General features: G+C 27.5%; 2 protein-coding genes and 1 pseudogene across 2 annotated transcripts; 1 reads left to right on the forward strand and 2 right to left on the reverse strand.

Moving 5' to 3' along the window:
• Positions 1–4,280: 4,280 nt before the first annotated feature.
• LOC111031852 lies at positions 4,281–6,251 on the reverse strand (annotated as a pseudogene).
• Positions 6,252–7,492: 1,241 nt separating this feature from the next.
• LOC111031849 (cell division cycle protein 16 homolog) lies at positions 7,493–14,401 on the forward strand. Its single transcript, XM_022311956.1, has 10 exons — positions 7,493–7,754; positions 7,824–7,976; positions 8,064–8,225; positions 8,289–8,448; positions 9,553–9,864; positions 9,929–10,018; positions 10,077–10,233; positions 10,306–10,458; positions 13,521–13,680; positions 13,748–14,401. Exons 1-10 carry the CDS (start codon positions 7,689–7,691, stop codon positions 14,342–14,344), a joined length of 2,010 nt encoding a protein of 669 aa, XP_022167648.1. The 5' UTR covers positions 7,493–7,688; the 3' UTR covers positions 14,345–14,401.
• Positions 14,402–15,126: 725 nt separating this feature from the next.
• LOC111031850 (cytoplasmic polyadenylation element-binding protein 1) lies at positions 15,127–17,927 on the reverse strand. Its single transcript, XM_022311957.1, has 9 exons — positions 17,732–17,927; positions 17,512–17,644; positions 17,348–17,454; positions 16,823–17,146; positions 16,444–16,747; positions 15,749–16,240; positions 15,561–15,688; positions 15,248–15,498; positions 15,127–15,181 (listed from the first exon to the last, which is right to left on the reverse strand). The coding sequence occupies exons 1-9, from the start codon at positions 17,747–17,749 to the stop codon at positions 15,163–15,165; spliced, it is 1,776 nt and encodes a 591-aa protein (XP_022167649.1). The 5' UTR covers positions 17,750–17,927; the 3' UTR covers positions 15,127–15,162.
• Between the last annotated feature and the right edge of the window lie 112 nt (positions 17,928–18,039).

The following is an 18,039-nucleotide window of genomic DNA, read 5'->3' on the forward strand; positions in this document are numbered from 1 at the left end:
AACAATGGCTAAAATGTAGAAATATTTTGTTTATTGTTTATTTACATGCTTAGCTAAATAAAGGTGACAAAACAGATCAAAAGGTATAAGATAGGTATTAAACTTCTTAAAAATATAAAAATATAAAAAACATTGATAATTTCTACTTATTAATATACATTTACATTAGAGTCAATTACTGTTTTTGATAAAATATATGTTACCAACAAAGTTTTGGTTTTATTTTCTATAAGCAAAGTAACGTCATTTGTTTATTTTTTGGAAATATTTGTCTTCAAGTTAGATAAAGGTATTCATCTCGTTAATAACAATTAACTTCAACTACTTTTGACAGTTGATGTACAAAAACATACTATTTTATAAAACTAAATTATTCAATAATACCACAAATATTTAAATACATATTACAAATAAAACATTTTTAAAAAACAAACAAACAAATTTTGTATTTTTTTGAACTTAATATTTTTATATTATAATTAAGGTATTGCAATTTTTCTTATTCATACATATAAACAATAAAATAAAATATTATTTAAGAAATCAATTTCCATTTTCAATTTGCTTAAATATTTATTTTTAAATATAATTTCCCTGGGTGATTGATTTACCTGACTTAAAGATTAAATTATATTATTTCACTGTCCAGCAAGTTAGTCCATATTATTCTATTGATAAATATCTGATCTTTAATTACTGTGTATAGTTTGTTGGCTAATATTATTACTTTTTACTTAACTCTATATAGGATGTAGATGATTTTTATTCATTATCATTTTGATATGCCAACAAAATAATTTTTTTTTACATTATTGAAATTGAAATTTCATCTATTAAAACGAAAAAAATGGAAATAGTGACTACTTGGATAATGGATATTTCCATAATTCCATTCTTATGAATAACTATTTTGCATTCAAACCTAGTTTACTAACTTAAGACTTATATTAATGTTTGAACTAGAATTAAGTGATTTGATTTAATTTTGTATACCTAATTATGATAAGAAACAACTCGTTGAAGATTTGATTAATGATTCCACAAATTTAACTTTTCGGGCGGTCAAAACAAATGAACAAGTTGACTTATGATTCTGACGATGAAAAGATTCACTGAATCAGTTCATCAAAGTAAACATGTTGTATCTTGACTACCTACTCAACAATGAATTCTTCAGTTTATATATCTGAAGTTATATTTTGTTACTTTAATCTACAGTTAAATATTTTTTTTGCTTGTATTGAATGACAAACCTTAACTAAAAAATATGTATAATTTTATTTTCAATTTTAGCTATATAATTGTTTTTAATAAGGATATAAAATCATAGTTTTTTAATAATTTATCCATTATTTATGTGTCAATATCGTATAACTAAAGTACTTACTACCGTATACATAAAATATATACAGATTTTAACAAGTAAATGCAATTTTTAACTTTTATATAACATATAAGTTAGAAAAAATTTACAACTGATATTAATATATGTACGTTTTGGAAACTGCCTTTAAAACAAAACAAAACAAAAAGAATAATTGTTGTTGAACATATAACTAAAAGCATTAAACCGTATTCAGCATTAATTGTTACATCTTAATGTTATTGGAAATGCATATCACTTGGATCATGTGTTACTATATTCAGCATAATACGATGTGACACGTGACTTATTATTTAGGTACTTAATTTAACGACTTTCTTGGCATTAACTAATTCAAATTGGTCTAGTAAATTCATGTGTACCTAACTAACAAACCTAAAATGTTCATATTTTTTTTTTTTTAAATACTACCTATTTTAAAAAATATCCACAGCGACCTCTGCAAAGTATAAACTATACTTGAAGGACTTAACTTTGTAGGGAAAGGATTTAAAATATAAAACAATAAGTATAGGTAGGTACGATGGAAGCGAAACATTTTTTTACCTCCGTCACTTACCTTTTTGTGAGAGCCTTAGTTAGGTACCTACACGGCTGTATACATATTATATTATTTATTACACTATAGTGTACTAGTATAATATAACCACACACTTTTTTAGCAAGTACATCGGTGACTGCACCCTATTATAGAATAATATTGTTTAATAACATATTAATGCCGAGCCCAGAGAGAATATTATAGGCACGATTAAAGTATACATTTTTTTATTACTTCTGTAAATTTAAAAGCCTAATTTTGAATTTTTTTCAAGTCTCGACACTTCTAGAGTTGTATGTTAAGTTACATTTAAACCGTTAAGACTAAAAACAATATTGTTAGATGCCGGACGTAAAAATTGACTCGCGACAGTAGTGTATTTAAAAATCTAAATGGCCTATACTCAGAGTGCCGAGTTCTGCATTGTATAGATTTAAACACTCCCAATAATATTCTGTTTCGGAATTTGAAAAAATAATGTATCGTGTAATCCAAAGAAGTCAAAAACTCGAAAACTGATGACATATTATATTATAATACCTATCATATATATCTCAAAATACATTCTACAGCGGGCGCCCATAACCCCCTTCCCACTTTTATTTTAAAAATGAATCTCAATAACTTTTAAATACTATTTTTAAAATTTTGATAACCAGCTGGTTCCTTATACATATTCATTTTACCATATTTTAATTATTGTAAATAATGCTATGGATTTAGGCAAACTGACATTATAGACTACAGCCTTTAATGTTTGTTTTTTATGCAACTTATTTCATATTTTTTTTTTTTTTTTTGATGCTCAAAACGCGTTTGCCTACGGGCGCCCAAGCCCCCCTTCCATTTTTGTTTTTAAAATTGAATTATATTTGATTTTTTCATATTTTTATTTTTTTTGATTCTCAAAATCCATTTGCCCGTTTGCGCCCGTGCCCCCCTTCAAATTTTTTTTCTATAACTTAACTCTTGTTCGACTTTTTATTCACATTTTTCAAATTTTCATAACCATTTAGTTCTATAAAATATTCATTTTCTCGTGATATAATTTTTGTAAATGACGCTATGGATTTAGGCAAACTGACATTATAGACTGCAGTCTTTAATGTTTGTTTTTTATGCAACTTTTTTCATATTATTATTTGTTTTGATTCTCAAAACGCATTTGCCTGCGGGTGCCCAAGCCCCCCTCCCCATTTTTATTTTTAAAATTGAATTATATTTGATTTTTTCATATTTTTTATTTTTTTTGATTCTCAAAACGCATTTGCCTGCGGGCTACCATACCCTCATTCCAATTTTTTTTTTATAATTTAACTTAATTTCAATTTTTTATTCACATTTTTTACATGTTGATAACCAGCTGATGCTTAAGAATATTTATTTCCTCATGATATAATTATTGTTAATAACTCATTAAGTTTAGGAATACTAATATTGTAAACTTCCGTCTTTAATGTTTGTTTTAATGCTCATTTTTTCATATCTTCTTTTTTTTTTATTCTCAAAATGCATTTGCCTGCAGGCGCCCAGTCCGCCTTTAACTCAATTATTTAAATCAAATTTTAAGTTTTGATAACCTGCACTTAGTGCTGTATAAATATTCATTGTTTCATGATCTAATTATTGTACATAAAGCTATGAGTTTAGGAATCCTGATATTAGTGATATTGTAGACAACAGTCTTTAATATTTGATTTTAATGCACATTTATTTCATCAACTTTTTTTTTGATTCTCAAAATTCATTTGCCTGCGAAGGATTTGTTCATGTTGGTCTGTGATTAGGATAACTGTTAACACCGCTATAGAAATAATGACTACGGCTTTAGTTGTGCTATAGATTTTTCTAAACAAATTTTAATTGTGGTTAACATGACATCTTGTCTTTTGTCATATTATACAATATGGTTTAGTCTTTATTCTTTAAGATTACCCATATTTTTCCATAAATTATTCTAATATTAAGGATGGGATCTTACTACTTCCTTGTGAGAACTAAGAAATATTAAAGAACCATAAGATAATTAATATCTGATACAATATTATAATTCAAAATATCTTAGTCCGTGTATATTTTTATCATTATTTAATGCTCTCCCCGGAATTTTTATAACAGGTATTTTTACTGAAAACCGTTTCAATGAGCTGTATTATTTGAAGAACGAAACCATGTTTTTATGCCACATTTTGTTCACTAGTGCGCCCTCTTAATAACTGTATAATATTGACAAATTAAAAAAAATTACAGTAATGGTAAAATAAAATTTCTTTTAAACACTGGTTAATTCACAATTAATATTTTTGTAAATACACACCAGTTATCGGCTTTATTAATATGATAATATTGTATTTATTATTTGTAAGAAACAGTTATTTCTGATTGATTTTAAGTTTTAACATACTATTCCTCTTTGGAAAACAGTTTAATACCTAATTTTACTTGATCCAATTCTTTTCACTTTTGCAATGTGTTTACGTTCTTTTTTCATCTTCTATATATCTGAAATGATGGTCAACATATTCATTTGCAATATCAACTGATCATAATCTATATCAATAAAATGTATTATATAGAAAATGATTGTCAAGTTTAGATAATTTAAAATTATTAACTGTTACCCTTTTATTGTTTTCATCTTCCATTTTCTCTTTTAATTCTTGAAATATTATGTTTCTTCAAAGTCCAACTAAATGTTCTTCTTTACTTTTGGGTTTATTGTCATCTTGTTGAGATTGTTCAGCCATATCTGAAGTCTTTGATGGACATCAGAAAATATTATCTCTTAATTTCACTTCTTCTTTAGAAACGGATTTACTGTTTGTGTAGCTATAATAAAACATTTTCGTAACATCATAATCTTTGTGAATTTGTTGAATAATAATGGACCAGTAGTTAGTTAACTGTGATTACATTGCATTCATGTAAAATAAAAGTCAGTATAATAACTTAATAAATAAAAATATTGATCTAATATTTTATACTCAGGTTTAAAAATAAATTGAAATATGCAGTTTTAAAAGTGTTATTGTATAACTTTGTTTGGAGTTGCATAAATGTGTGTGGTAAAGCATTGCAGAATTAGTTGTAACATTTAATAACCAATGATATAATTCTGTGGCTTGGAGCAAGGCTGAAGTCACATATGGACAAATTTGATATTATTTTCCCAGTGTCATTAAAATTTGATCATTTCACTTATGTTGAACAGTCGATGTCTTTAATGCAGTATAATCAAATGAGATTTGACATTGGCCACTTTAACAATAATCAATAGAAGTGGATCAGTTTATATTATGGGCCTTTGTCGCTATTGGCCATTTCGAAAACAATAAATAAAGTTTATAAATAATTTAAGTTACTAATATTATGACTTATGTGCAATTAAATATTAATATCAGGTATACAATTTTAGTTTTTGGCCAATGTCAAACATGGGTAAATTTTTTTTTCTGAGTGGCCAATGTCTAAATAAAACTTAGACATTTACAGTTAAAAACAAAACAAGTGTCACAATAAAATAAAAATTAATTTCATTAAGTAACAACATTTTAAAGACCCTATTTTAATTTTAAGAATTGGCCAATTTTTTTTTTTTTTTTTGATCTGTGAACATAATCAAAGTATGATACTAGCATTTCTTGCACCAAGCCATAAAATTAAATGTGGTTACTTAAGTACCTCGATCTTCAAAAGTCGATAATAATTTTGCATTGACACTAGTATCAATTTGACCCAAGTCTATGGAAATTATTTCACTTTTTGAGTTTTCTAGAATGGTTTCTTTATTTGGCCCTTGTCTCAATTTGAAAGTCTGCAAATATTTGTAAGTATAAAATGTATAATAACATATGCACATTACTAGCAAAAAATATACATTAATATTTTTAATTAACTTAAATAGAATGGACTAAATTAATTGGTACATAGCAAAATGCCAAAACACAGATGTTCACCATATTACCATAAATAACATTCTCATTTTTTTTATAAACTAAGTAGTAAGTAGTTCAAAATGTTCTCTAGGTGTAGTTATTTAATTGTAGCCTACAATTTAAGGACAGAATATTTAAAATATGTACATAAAAATATTTTTCTTTTTAAACTAGTTTAAAGAATTATAGTTATTTTAATTATTTCTCAGAATTATAGATTTCTAAATATTTTCCTTCCATCCTATGATTAAAACCTACCTTGTAGCAATTAAATATTAAATTCATCACAATCAATTAATTTAATATGTTTTTACACTTAAATAATAGACTGATATTGTACCTGAATATTGATGCATGGGAATTTATTTGATGGTTTTAAATTTTCTTTTGGAGATTGAATTTTTTTTCTTTGATTATAATTTAATCACATATCTGTTTTTCTCTTGAATACAAATTTCTCTTGGGTTTGGCTCCACTGCACTCCTTAATTTTGAAAAAAAAAGAAATAAATCAACTTTAATTACTAATTGTATTGAAGTATTATAATGTTAAAATTTAGTAAAATACTGAAATTTACTATAATCAATAGGGAAAAAATCTGTGATTGAACTCATTGCGGGCGATGATTTTTCTTCTTGTTTACCTAATAAACGTAATTCAACGATTAAAGACTTATCATAAAATGACAAATAAGTCTTAAATATATTGTCAACTCTGAAAAGGTATAATCTACATTCAATCTAAAATCTAAATTATTATTAAATAATAAATAAACAACTTGATTGATACGTAATCCGAAATTGTTTCTAACGATTTTAACAAATCTCAAATACATTATAAATTATAATATAGGTACAAGGTACGACATTACGAGAAACTCAATGTTGGCGACATAGAGATCAATTTCACTGACAGCGATAAATTTCACTAGTGGTTGCCTATACAACTCCCTTACAATATAGCATTTGATTCATAACAATCGTGGAGGAGAAGACGTTATTTCGAGATGGATCAAAAAATTAAAACAAATACCAGAAATTTGATAAATCATTGATCATTTTAATTTTATAACAATCTGTAATGAATTAATGTATAGTCTTACTAAAATACTGTTTTAATTTGGTACTTAATAAGACTGGGATTCTAATGTCCTAAAAAATCTCAGGAAATGTCCTTTAAAAACAAAAAGTACACTAGCAGTCCGAGTGACCAATTCTGATTGCACACCATCACCATCGTTCTTAACTCGTCGAGTTACAGAAGGTTCGATATAAAAAAATCGAGTTGGCGAGAAGGAACTAAACTGCATTTCTACCAAATGTTGGTTATTGATGATTAGTGAATATAGTGAATCTGAACCAAGGCGTATTTATTAATACACCTTGACCTGAACAATATTATTTAATTTAGTGTTTAACTGTTTAAGACATAACTACATAAGTGTGTAACAAGAAAATGTTGAACACGGACACCACGGTTTACACGGATACGGAGACGATGTAAAATGTGTAATAGCCTCAAAGCGCCTTAAAAACCCGGTGAAATGAAAACAAATTCCTGGTAACACTGGTATACCGCGGGTACCTTCCATATCTTTGTTATCTATAAACAATTCGACTAAAATATCATTCATTATTATTGATAAACTTATGGATGCGGCATATTTTGTATAAATTAAAATCCTGTAACTGTAGTGACTATAGTGATTAGTGTCTGCTGTCTAGTTCTCTAGTCCCGATTCAGTCCTCAGTGTCTCCTGTGTAGTGTTGTAGCGTATAGTTCGTGGATTCGCATCGGACGTGTTTATACCTACTTGGAAAATTCAAGTATGAAGCAGAGTAATAATCCTCATTTGGAAAAATGCAGAAAGCTAGTTCGCACTCATCTGGATTTGGTATTTTTCTTTACCATCAACTTGTACAGTTATATTTTAAATAATTAATAATCTTTTGTATTTTATTAGCAATTATTCTCATCTGCATTATTTTGGGCTGATAAAGCAGCCACTTTAAGTCATTTTGATCCAAGAGATATTTATCAACTAGCTAGTTGCATGTTTTTGTTAAGACAGTATCAAAGAGCGGTCATGCTAATAAAAAATAAAGGGTTGGACAAAGTAAGAACAATTGAATTATAAATAAATAATTGTTTAAAATGTATGTATATTTTGAACTTTTAATAATAATTATTTTTGTTTTTTAAGACTGATATGTTATGTTACTACATGGTATTAAGATGTTTAGTAGAAGCCAAAGACTATACAGAAGCCGCTAACATTATTAATTCAGAAATAAATCCAACATCATGTAATGTATCACTTCAACAACAAGATATGAAGTCTCATGATGGTTTGACTCATTTTAATGTCAGTATACAATTTTACTTTTAATAAATAAGAATGAAAATTTCAACAACCGTTATTTTTTAGGTTCAAAGTGCATTATTTTGTATAAAAGGAAAAATATATGAAGCATTAGATAACAGGAATTTTGCAACAGATTGTTATAGAGAAGCTTTGAGAAATGATGTACATTGTTATGATGCATTTCAAGCTCTTATACAGCATCAAATGTTGACTTCATTTGAAGGTTGGTTAATAATTTTTAACTACCTATTGTTTTTTATATACTGCAAATTTTTCCTAGTTAGACCGGACCATTTGAACTTTTATTCCATATTTTTCAAATTATTATTGGCATACAGCTAAAACTAAATATTACTTTAGCTTTAGTATTTTTAATATCAATTTTAATTGATACCTACTTATAGAAACTATTATAGGTTATTATTCTATTCTACGGAACTGCTAAGTGTGCCCTTGTAGATGTGATCATACCCCTCCAATTACAAGGGATGTCCAGCCTACAAATCCCTCCTCAAATAACATAAAATTATTTAGCCAAACCAGCACCATTTAAAGTAAAAAAATACAAGTCATTATTTCCTAATTATTCCCCTATCCACACTAAATCTTCATATTCCTCCATCACCCAACCATAACAATATTACATTACGTCATTGCACAATAATTACATTAATAATATATCATACAATATGGTATTACATTAATAAATGCATTATCCTTTTGTTTGCATTACTTTGACTGTTGAGCTATAATAATAGTGTTCTAAAAGCTGATAAAAAAAAATATTCAATTTAACTGTTTACACTACATTCTAAATTGTATAATTGTCTAAATACTATTATAAACTAATTAACCTAATAAGCATTGTATTAATTATTAATTTACCCCGGATATAAAATTAAGTTGATGCCTGTTTGGCTGGGATAATTAATACTATAAATATAGAAAATTAAAACTTAATGATGGATTCTATTTTTACTATGTAATTTACTAATAACTAATAATAAAATAGATAATGTTTTAAATCAGTAATATAACAATATGTCAATAGAATATTTGTGTGACTTAAGCAAAAATTGTGGAATTCTTGATTTTTAAAATTAGAAAATTGCTTAACAGAATCATTTATATTTTAAACTATTTATTTTATTTTGGTTTAGTTAAGTTTTGATTATTGATCATTAAGTTTGAATTTTGAATAAGTACAAAAATCTAAAGCCAGATTCAATTTTTTAAACTTATACTGTTTCAAGTTTTCCACACTCCTCTAACCTCTTATATAAAAGGATATAAATAATAAAGTTATGTTATTTTAAATTGATTTTAGAACAAATGTTAATTCAGTCATTGCCATGGAGTAATCATCCAAATGATTGCATTACAAAACCTTTGTATGAAGTGCTGTTAAAAAAATACCAAGAACCAAAGTTAACTGGTCCATTTTCACAATTTGACATTCCTGTTGAATTAATAATGGATAATCTGGATATTCAAGAGGCTGAAGCTGAAAGACATTACTATGCTTGTGCCTACAAAGACTGTTTTCAAATTACTGAAAGTGTTTTGAAACAAGATCCATATCATCCTGACTGCTTACCAATACACATTGCTTGTCTAGTGGAATTAGAAAAATCAAACGGTATGGAATATAAGTCTACAAAATGTTGAATATTTAATTAAATTATCCTAATTTTTTTTTTTAGAATTGTTTTATTTAGCACATAAATTGGTGGATCTTCAACCAGATCAGGCAATCGCATGGTTTGCTGTTGGGTGTTATTATTATCTTATAGGTATTTAGTAATTAATTAATCTATGAAATCATTAATTCTATATTATATTAAATTATAGGCAAACGAGATCAAAGTAGAAGATATTTAGGAAAAGCTACTAATCTTGATAATACTTTTGGACCAGCTTGGTTAGCTTATGGTCATTCATTTGCAGTTGAAAATGAACATGATCAAGCAATGGCAGCTTATTTTAAAGCATCACAACTTTTAAAAGGGTTAGTATTTTTTTATTTTTGATAACAATAATAAGTATATTAATATGCATTAAGATTTATTTTTATTTTTAGATGTCATTTGCCTCTTCTATATATTGGTCTGGAATGTTCGTTAACAAATAACATTGTCATGGCTCAAAAATATTTGAAAGAAGCTTTGGAAATTGCTCCAAACGATCCATTTGTGTTACATGAATTAGGAGTTATTGCTTTTCAAAGCCACAGGTATGTTAAATCATTATACATGCATTAATACACTGAATTTTATTAACTATAAATTATCTTCAAAACGTTCATTGTTTATGAATTTATAACTTTTAGATTAAAACAGTACTTATTTGTTATCACTGTGCCACTGAGAGCAGTATAAAATGCATCATTAGTAAACAATAATTATTGATAAATACTTATCGAATGTTGGTTCGACTTTAACCCATTCAGCTATATTTGTTATGGACCATAAGCTTCATTATTTTTTATGTAGCTAAACTTGACCATGTGTGCCTTGACAGGAGCTTAATAATTCAGCCAAAAAGCGGGTCACAGACTAAACCAAGACTGAAAACATTACTTGTAAATGTATATAATTTAATGAACATAATTTTTATAAAATGCATACATATTAAACTAAAATTATTTTTAAAATTCTTACTCTTTATCATTTAATATTAATTAATAATGTTTAAAGCTAACTAGATAAAACTGGTAGTTTACTATATGTAGTGTCTAAATTATAATATGATTGCTGTATAATTTATATTTTACTTAAAGTATAGTTTATAAAATCTACTAACATTTTTTTATTTTTAAATTTGTTTAATTCAATATTTAATTTCTTACAAAGATTAATACCTACAGTATTGTATTAATTTTTCCAAAATGTCTGTTAACTTTTAAATCATTTAAATTACTATAATTGTGTTATATTCATACCGTGGCGTAAATAAATACTTTTAACACACACACATAATAACATTATTATTGTAAAGATAATTTAAATGAAGAACATTAAACTATGTTTATAAATTGTTTGTTGGGTAAGACATAGGCTTCTTAAGCATTATTTTAATTAATGTGCGAGTTGTAAGCTCCAAGTTAGACAAATGTATATATACGTTCTGTCTTTTCTGTACCATATCCAATTATAGATTGTGGCAAAGAAAAGTACTCAATTTTTAAAAAAGTGTCTTAGAATTATTGATTTCAGTTAAATTACTCCCTTTAATTAAAATTACTGTGTCATCAGCATATGGTATGAGTTTACCATTTATTTTTTTTAAATTGAAAGATCATTAACAAAAATTCTGGATAGAATAGGTCCAAGTACCTTGTGGTACCCCATGCATTGTTGATTATCATTTTAATTATTATTAATCCTTATTAACTGTGACCTGTTAAGATATGAAGAAAATAAGTCTGTGATTTTTCCTCTTTTACCATAAAAATTATAGAATTTTAAAATCATCATAGACTATCTATCTCTTTTTAACATATTTTCATGGACCTAAAATCTGTAGAACTATTATACATTTAATAAAATAAAAGCTACTACCTTAAATTTTGATTACATTGTTGTTACTCTAAATTTTAAAAAAGAAATAGTCTAAACCACAATAAGACACTTTTTAAAAACTTAAAAAATCTGAAGTAATTTTAGTATGGACTTTTTAACTGTACTTTAAATTTTATTTCTAAATCAAAATTTGTATAAACGCTATTGATTGAATATTTACTTACTTTAATGTTTAACTGGGAAAGTTTAAAATAAAATACTTAATTTATTACGATAGAAAACAAAAATAAAATACTTCTCATATACTTTAGTTAAAATTCAATAAAGCAAGATAATGAAATAATTCAATAAATAGGTACAAAATGAATAATCAATGATAGATGATTTCAATCATATAGTTCAGTATACTAGTAGTAGCACCTTTACCGAATAAAATGTTTTACCCATGTTTTTCTCTGTATTAGATTCATGTAAATAGAATTTGAAATTTGACTATATAGAAGTTAAGATATGGCGTTTTAATCAAATTACCACCATCGGTATTTCAAATGAAATAAAAAGAGAATAATACCTTTTAAGAGGACGAACGTGGTACACAATTGTGTTTTCTCTCTTATAAATGTAAAATGTAGCAAAAACTGTTCTACGGGGGACAACTTTACTCCCCTCTATATTTATAGTAAAATTGAATTCACAATCCATAGAGGATGGAAATTTCTGTGACTAAGTTTTGTTTTTATTATTTGGAGGGTTAGGTTATTATAAATACAATTATAGTTATTAGTGTGAGTCATTAAAATGTATTGGTCAGTACCATCAGTACAGTTAAAACTATGTCACATATAAGTTCATTCCTATGCGTTCTGAAATGTTGGTGATTCTACTATAAATACGGAGGAAATAAAGTCGTCCCACCCTAAATAGCTTTTGCAATATTATACATTTGTAAAATGAGACAATGATGCAGGCATGACGTCCTCTTAATGCAAATAAGTTTTTTTTAACTGAATAATTTAGTTTAATTTTAAAAATAAGCATATCAACAATATAAAAAATTCAAAACAATATTGGTGATTATACAAAGTATGCAATAATACTTGTGGTTTTAGGGTGTGTACAATATAAAATGTGATCAACTTTAAACATAGTGGAAATGAAAGGCTAAACATGTAACCTCACTAATTCAAATATTTTATAAATAGTCGAACAATGTATAATATAGTTTTTACTAAACAGATAATCAAGATGATAATAGTTGATTGGTAATTTATATAATTCCGATAATGGACTGCTTGATTATTTTATATAATTAATGATTAAAGTATTAAACTTTAGTTAATACTTGGGTTATAGGAACCAAGGTTCCTTCTGCACATAAATGAGAGTATATAGGGTATGTTTCCATCACCCACTTTTTAATTTATCACATAATTTGTTTATTTTATTGTCTTGGCGTAAGGACAAAACTAAAGTGTTAAACTTATTATACATTTAACTATACCAAATGACTATCAACAGTATTTATTTACTTTAGCTGTCAGTTTAAGTAGGAATTTTAACCGCTAACCACTCTGAGCAATATTCTTATGCTTAAAAAAAAAGAAGATATTTAGACAAAATGTTGCAATTTATTGAATGCTATCAGACAAAAAAAATATAGCTATAATAATTGTTTTTTTATTATTTGATGAAACTAGAACCAAATTGTATTTGTCAAATCTACAATAACTAGTATTTTGCATCTTACTATAATTTAATTGTTCTCCGTTTCAAGGTACAAAGATGCTGAATTAAATTTCCTTGACGCACTTGAAAGAATTAAACAGATAAAACAACCCATAATAGCTAATAAATGGGAATCACTTTTCAACAATTTGGGACATGTATATCGAAAGATGAAGAACTATGATAAAGCTCTAGAGTATCATAAACAAGTAAGAACTCCACACAAAAATAGCTTGTAAATTTAACATTTTAATTTAAACTTTGATTGTTTTTAAGGCTTTAGTCATATCTCCTATGAACACATCTACATTAACATGTATTGGATTTGTTCAGTCACTCAATAATAATTTTAGAGATGCTGTAGATACATTTCATAAGGCTTTGGGTCAAAAGCGAGAAGATACATTTAGTAGTACCATGTTAACATGTGTTTTGGAAATATGTATTGAAGATCCTCCTCTATTTAATGATTATTCAGATGAGGCAACAGAATCATTAAAACTCGAACTAAGCAAAAAATTACCAAAAACCAATAGAGTATTAAAAATGAATGATGATAACGATGTGGTACTAGCATTCAGAAATCCTAATTTACGACTCTGGAACAGAAGATTAAAAAAGAGAACTGAAGATGATGGTAGTGCTGATCCTTTAGAAGATATCAGTAGTAACAATCCTATGGAAGATACCAGTAGTAACAATCCTACAGAAGATACTAGCAGTAATACTAATATAGGAGAAAATAGCTGTAATACCGTAGGAGATACTACTAGTAGCAGTGCAATGGTTATAGATTCAAGTTCAGCTGCTGATAATTCTAGTATTAATAATATGGACTTATCAACAAATATGTCTGGAAATTCTGAGTTTTGAGCGATATTGTTTAAAAAAATAAAATTAAGACATTTTTATTGCATCTTCCTTAATAAATATTGAATTTTAAATTATTAGATATTAATCTATTAAATATTTTATATTACAAAAATAAATAGATATAATTTTGATTACTGTTTGATTTTTAATTTACTAAGTATAAAATTATATACAAAGTAATAAAGGCAAAGTGAATACTTCAATAGTTAATATAGAACTCAAAATAAAAGTAATATTAATATTACTAAAAATAAATGTTTTATTTAACTAACATATTATACCATTAATATCTACATAGTAGATGTCTGCTGCTAGTTTCATGTTGAATTACTCAGGCTACCAACAGGCATCAAATTTAAGAATTTAAGTTAAAAGTAGGTGTAGACGTAAATGTAAATTATCCAAAGTGGCATGTGGAATACTTTAACCATGTAAGTCTACAAAAATGAATTACTTTGGTTTTTCAAGACGTTCTCATTAAATTATAGTGAAAGTGAGTATGAAAAGGGCAAAGAAGAAAACACTGGATTATAATAAAAATAAATAAGTATATTTCACAAAATTATATAAGGATATCATGCATATTATAGTTTTTGTAATTAAATACAAATTTCAAGAATAGTAATATTAATGTAACAAATAAAAAGACACTGTTGTTTTTGAAAACCTCAGTAATTCTATAATCTTTTAGTTTGCCCATCATAAAAAAATAAATAAAGAACACTAATTAAATAAATATTTTAACAAAATTGTACTCTGAATACATAATAATAATTTTTTTCAAAACATAACAATAAAAAGTAAGTGGTTAATTTTCATCATTGATCCACTTCAAACCTGTAACAATAAATAAATTAATCAATTAAATGTAAATCAAATAATATGAAAAAGCTTTAAACTTACTGATGCGTAGGTGAAGAAAAACTGTTGTTGTTAGGGGACGTAAATCTTGGTGGTGAACTTATGCTAGTCGGAGTGTGCTTAGAATTTCGCATCAGAGGACGATGGGTACTTAGTGTAGTACTTGTATGCTTCCAATTCCAACATCCACGACAATAGTAACGATAGCACAATTGATCTCTACAAAAGTATGGCCCAAGTTGAATATTACAAACACTGCAAGCACTATCTTCTAAGTATGGATCAACTTGAATCTAAAAAAAAATTCAATTAATAATAATATTCTTTAATTAGAATGAAAATATTATTAACTTACTATTTTGCAAAACTTGGGAGTCTTAACTTCTACAAATGATGCAGCTACAGCTTTAGTATAGGATTGGTAAGTACTAAAGGTTACTCTGCCTGAACCAATAGGATATTTATACTTGTCTGTATCAATTCCTATAACATAAAAAAAGCATTAAAAATAAATAAAACTGTTAGTCCAATTAATATATATACCTGCATATGAAACATTGCCAAACAAATCATCCATAATTCTAAATAATCCTTGGGCATTCATCATTCCATGCAATGCACCCACAAATACAGTCCTGGTGGGGTCCAATTTTTGAGAAGGATGTTTGACACAATTACTGTCATTTATTAGCCATGGAATAACCTGCACTTCTTTGCCTTTCATTTTTCGAGACGAAATTTTGAAATAATAGTTTCCATTTGACCCTTTAGTACAAGACTCCAACAACTGTTTCACCATTTGATCAGATTGCATTATTACATACACATAACCTTTCGGCTGATTTATGTTTGTTGACGTGCCGGGCCATTCAATTTTAATAGATCCAAATTGACCAAAAGCCATAGTTAATCCATCTTCAGTTATGTCCCATGGTACCCCTCCTAAAAATACTTTGCATGAATAATTCGGAGAGCTATGTACAATTTTAGGAAGTTGACCACTCCAAGTGAATACAGGATCTTTAGGTAAGCCACCTAAAACAAAAATAATAATTTACATAAAAACAATATAGCAGTAAAAATGATTTATACACGATGTGCATACACCATACATATTGAATAGTATCTCATAATATAAAGAGGTTTGTAAATAGAATGGAACAAAAGAAAAATAAACTATATAGGTAATATAGTTTATACATATATTGAACTATTGACGAATTGAACATAATACTTACTATACGAATTGCGATTGAAAGTTCGATTTTCAACTTGGTTATTATTGCCATCATTTTTTGGTCTCGTCGGTGACCAAAATGGAGGAGGAGATCTCTTCTCATAAACAGGCGACTGGCCAGCGGCTGGCGAACCATATCGGGTGGGATATTGACTTTGGTTAGCCAATAATGTGCTCAATAAATTTTGAGTTTGATGATGTATATTTTCACCAGCAGACAACCTCCCACTCGATATACGTTGCATATTAGCTAAGTCTTGTTCAGTCAGCGGAGATGAACCATAAGGATTAATATTAACTTGATTCTAAAAATAGAATAATAATAATAAGTATTTTAAGTATAAAACATGTAGGCAGTAGAAAATATATTTTATACGTACTATTAAATCCGACACAGCTTCCGGGCTGTTGGATATGTCCGAATCATCTGGAGTATTAGATCTAGATCCAATCATGAGATGCGAAATAAGAGGATCGCTACCATCACTAAATGTAGGCGAAATACGATACTGTTGTTGCGGAATCTGATAACCGCCGTAAGAGGCAAACGATAAATCCAATTTTGGTCGTCGCTGATTTTTACGCCCGATTTCACCGACTTCTTCAGTTTTACTAACACTTGCAAAATCTGTCATATTTGTCACACTTCGGTCCGCGAGATATGGCAAATGGAGAGAGTTGCGTCTTAAATTTGCTAACTGTTCCTAAAAGAAAAATTATCAGTACGCGGATATAAGAAATTGAATTCAAATAACAGATTAACTTTTATAAAAAAAAAAAAACATTATTTTAACGTAGACGAATAAATGCATAGCAACGATTATTGTTAAAATCAGCGCCAGAGAGATTAATGAAAATACGTTTGCCATAGATAGATGTTACAAAATAAAAAATAATAAACTCACCTGAGCTGTATATTGGCGTGTTGAATAATTAGGAACAGATTGCCGACCAATCATTGAACTGCGCGGCGTATTTAAAGAAAAGTACTCTGAAGAGTTCAACGATTCACCTAAAAATGAAAAAATGAATATATCGTGAACTAAAAAAAAAAAAATATGGCACTCACCAGAATTGTTTCTTGATGGACTCAGGCTTTGATCAGGTGAAGAAAAGAAACTATTGTAGTCTCTAGTGCTTCTATCTTGACCCACGGAAGGTGATGTGACTTCCGGCACGTCTTGATTTAGAAAAATTGATCCCTAAAATTATATTTGAAAAATTTTAATTTTTTTATTAACATACAAAAAACAGTAAAAAAAAAAATTAATTTAAAAAAAATTACTCACTCTTCTGAATGTAGACATATTTGTAAGCTGATAAGTTGAATAACACAGATTGAAAATTAGAGAATTAAGAAGAATGGATATGGAAATAAAGGAGATGGAAATAAAACCTAATTACGTACAATTAAAAACCCGCAGATCTTAAAAGTGGTAAGTGCAACTCGACACTCCGCGACGAACTAACTTGAGTATCCCGCGAGCACGGTCTATTCGAACTATTAAGTTACTGCGCATCATTTATGCGCATCGCTTTGAGCGGCAGTCTCTGATTGGTTAACGATATAACGTGCTGGCGAATCACAAGGCATTAC

The sequence above is a fragment of the Myzus persicae genome, unplaced genomic scaffold, assembly GCF_001856785.1.
Source record: "Myzus persicae strain clone G006 unplaced genomic scaffold, MPER_G0061.0, whole genome shotgun sequence".
NCBI lineage: Eukaryota > Metazoa > Arthropoda > Insecta > Hemiptera > Aphididae > Myzus > Myzus persicae.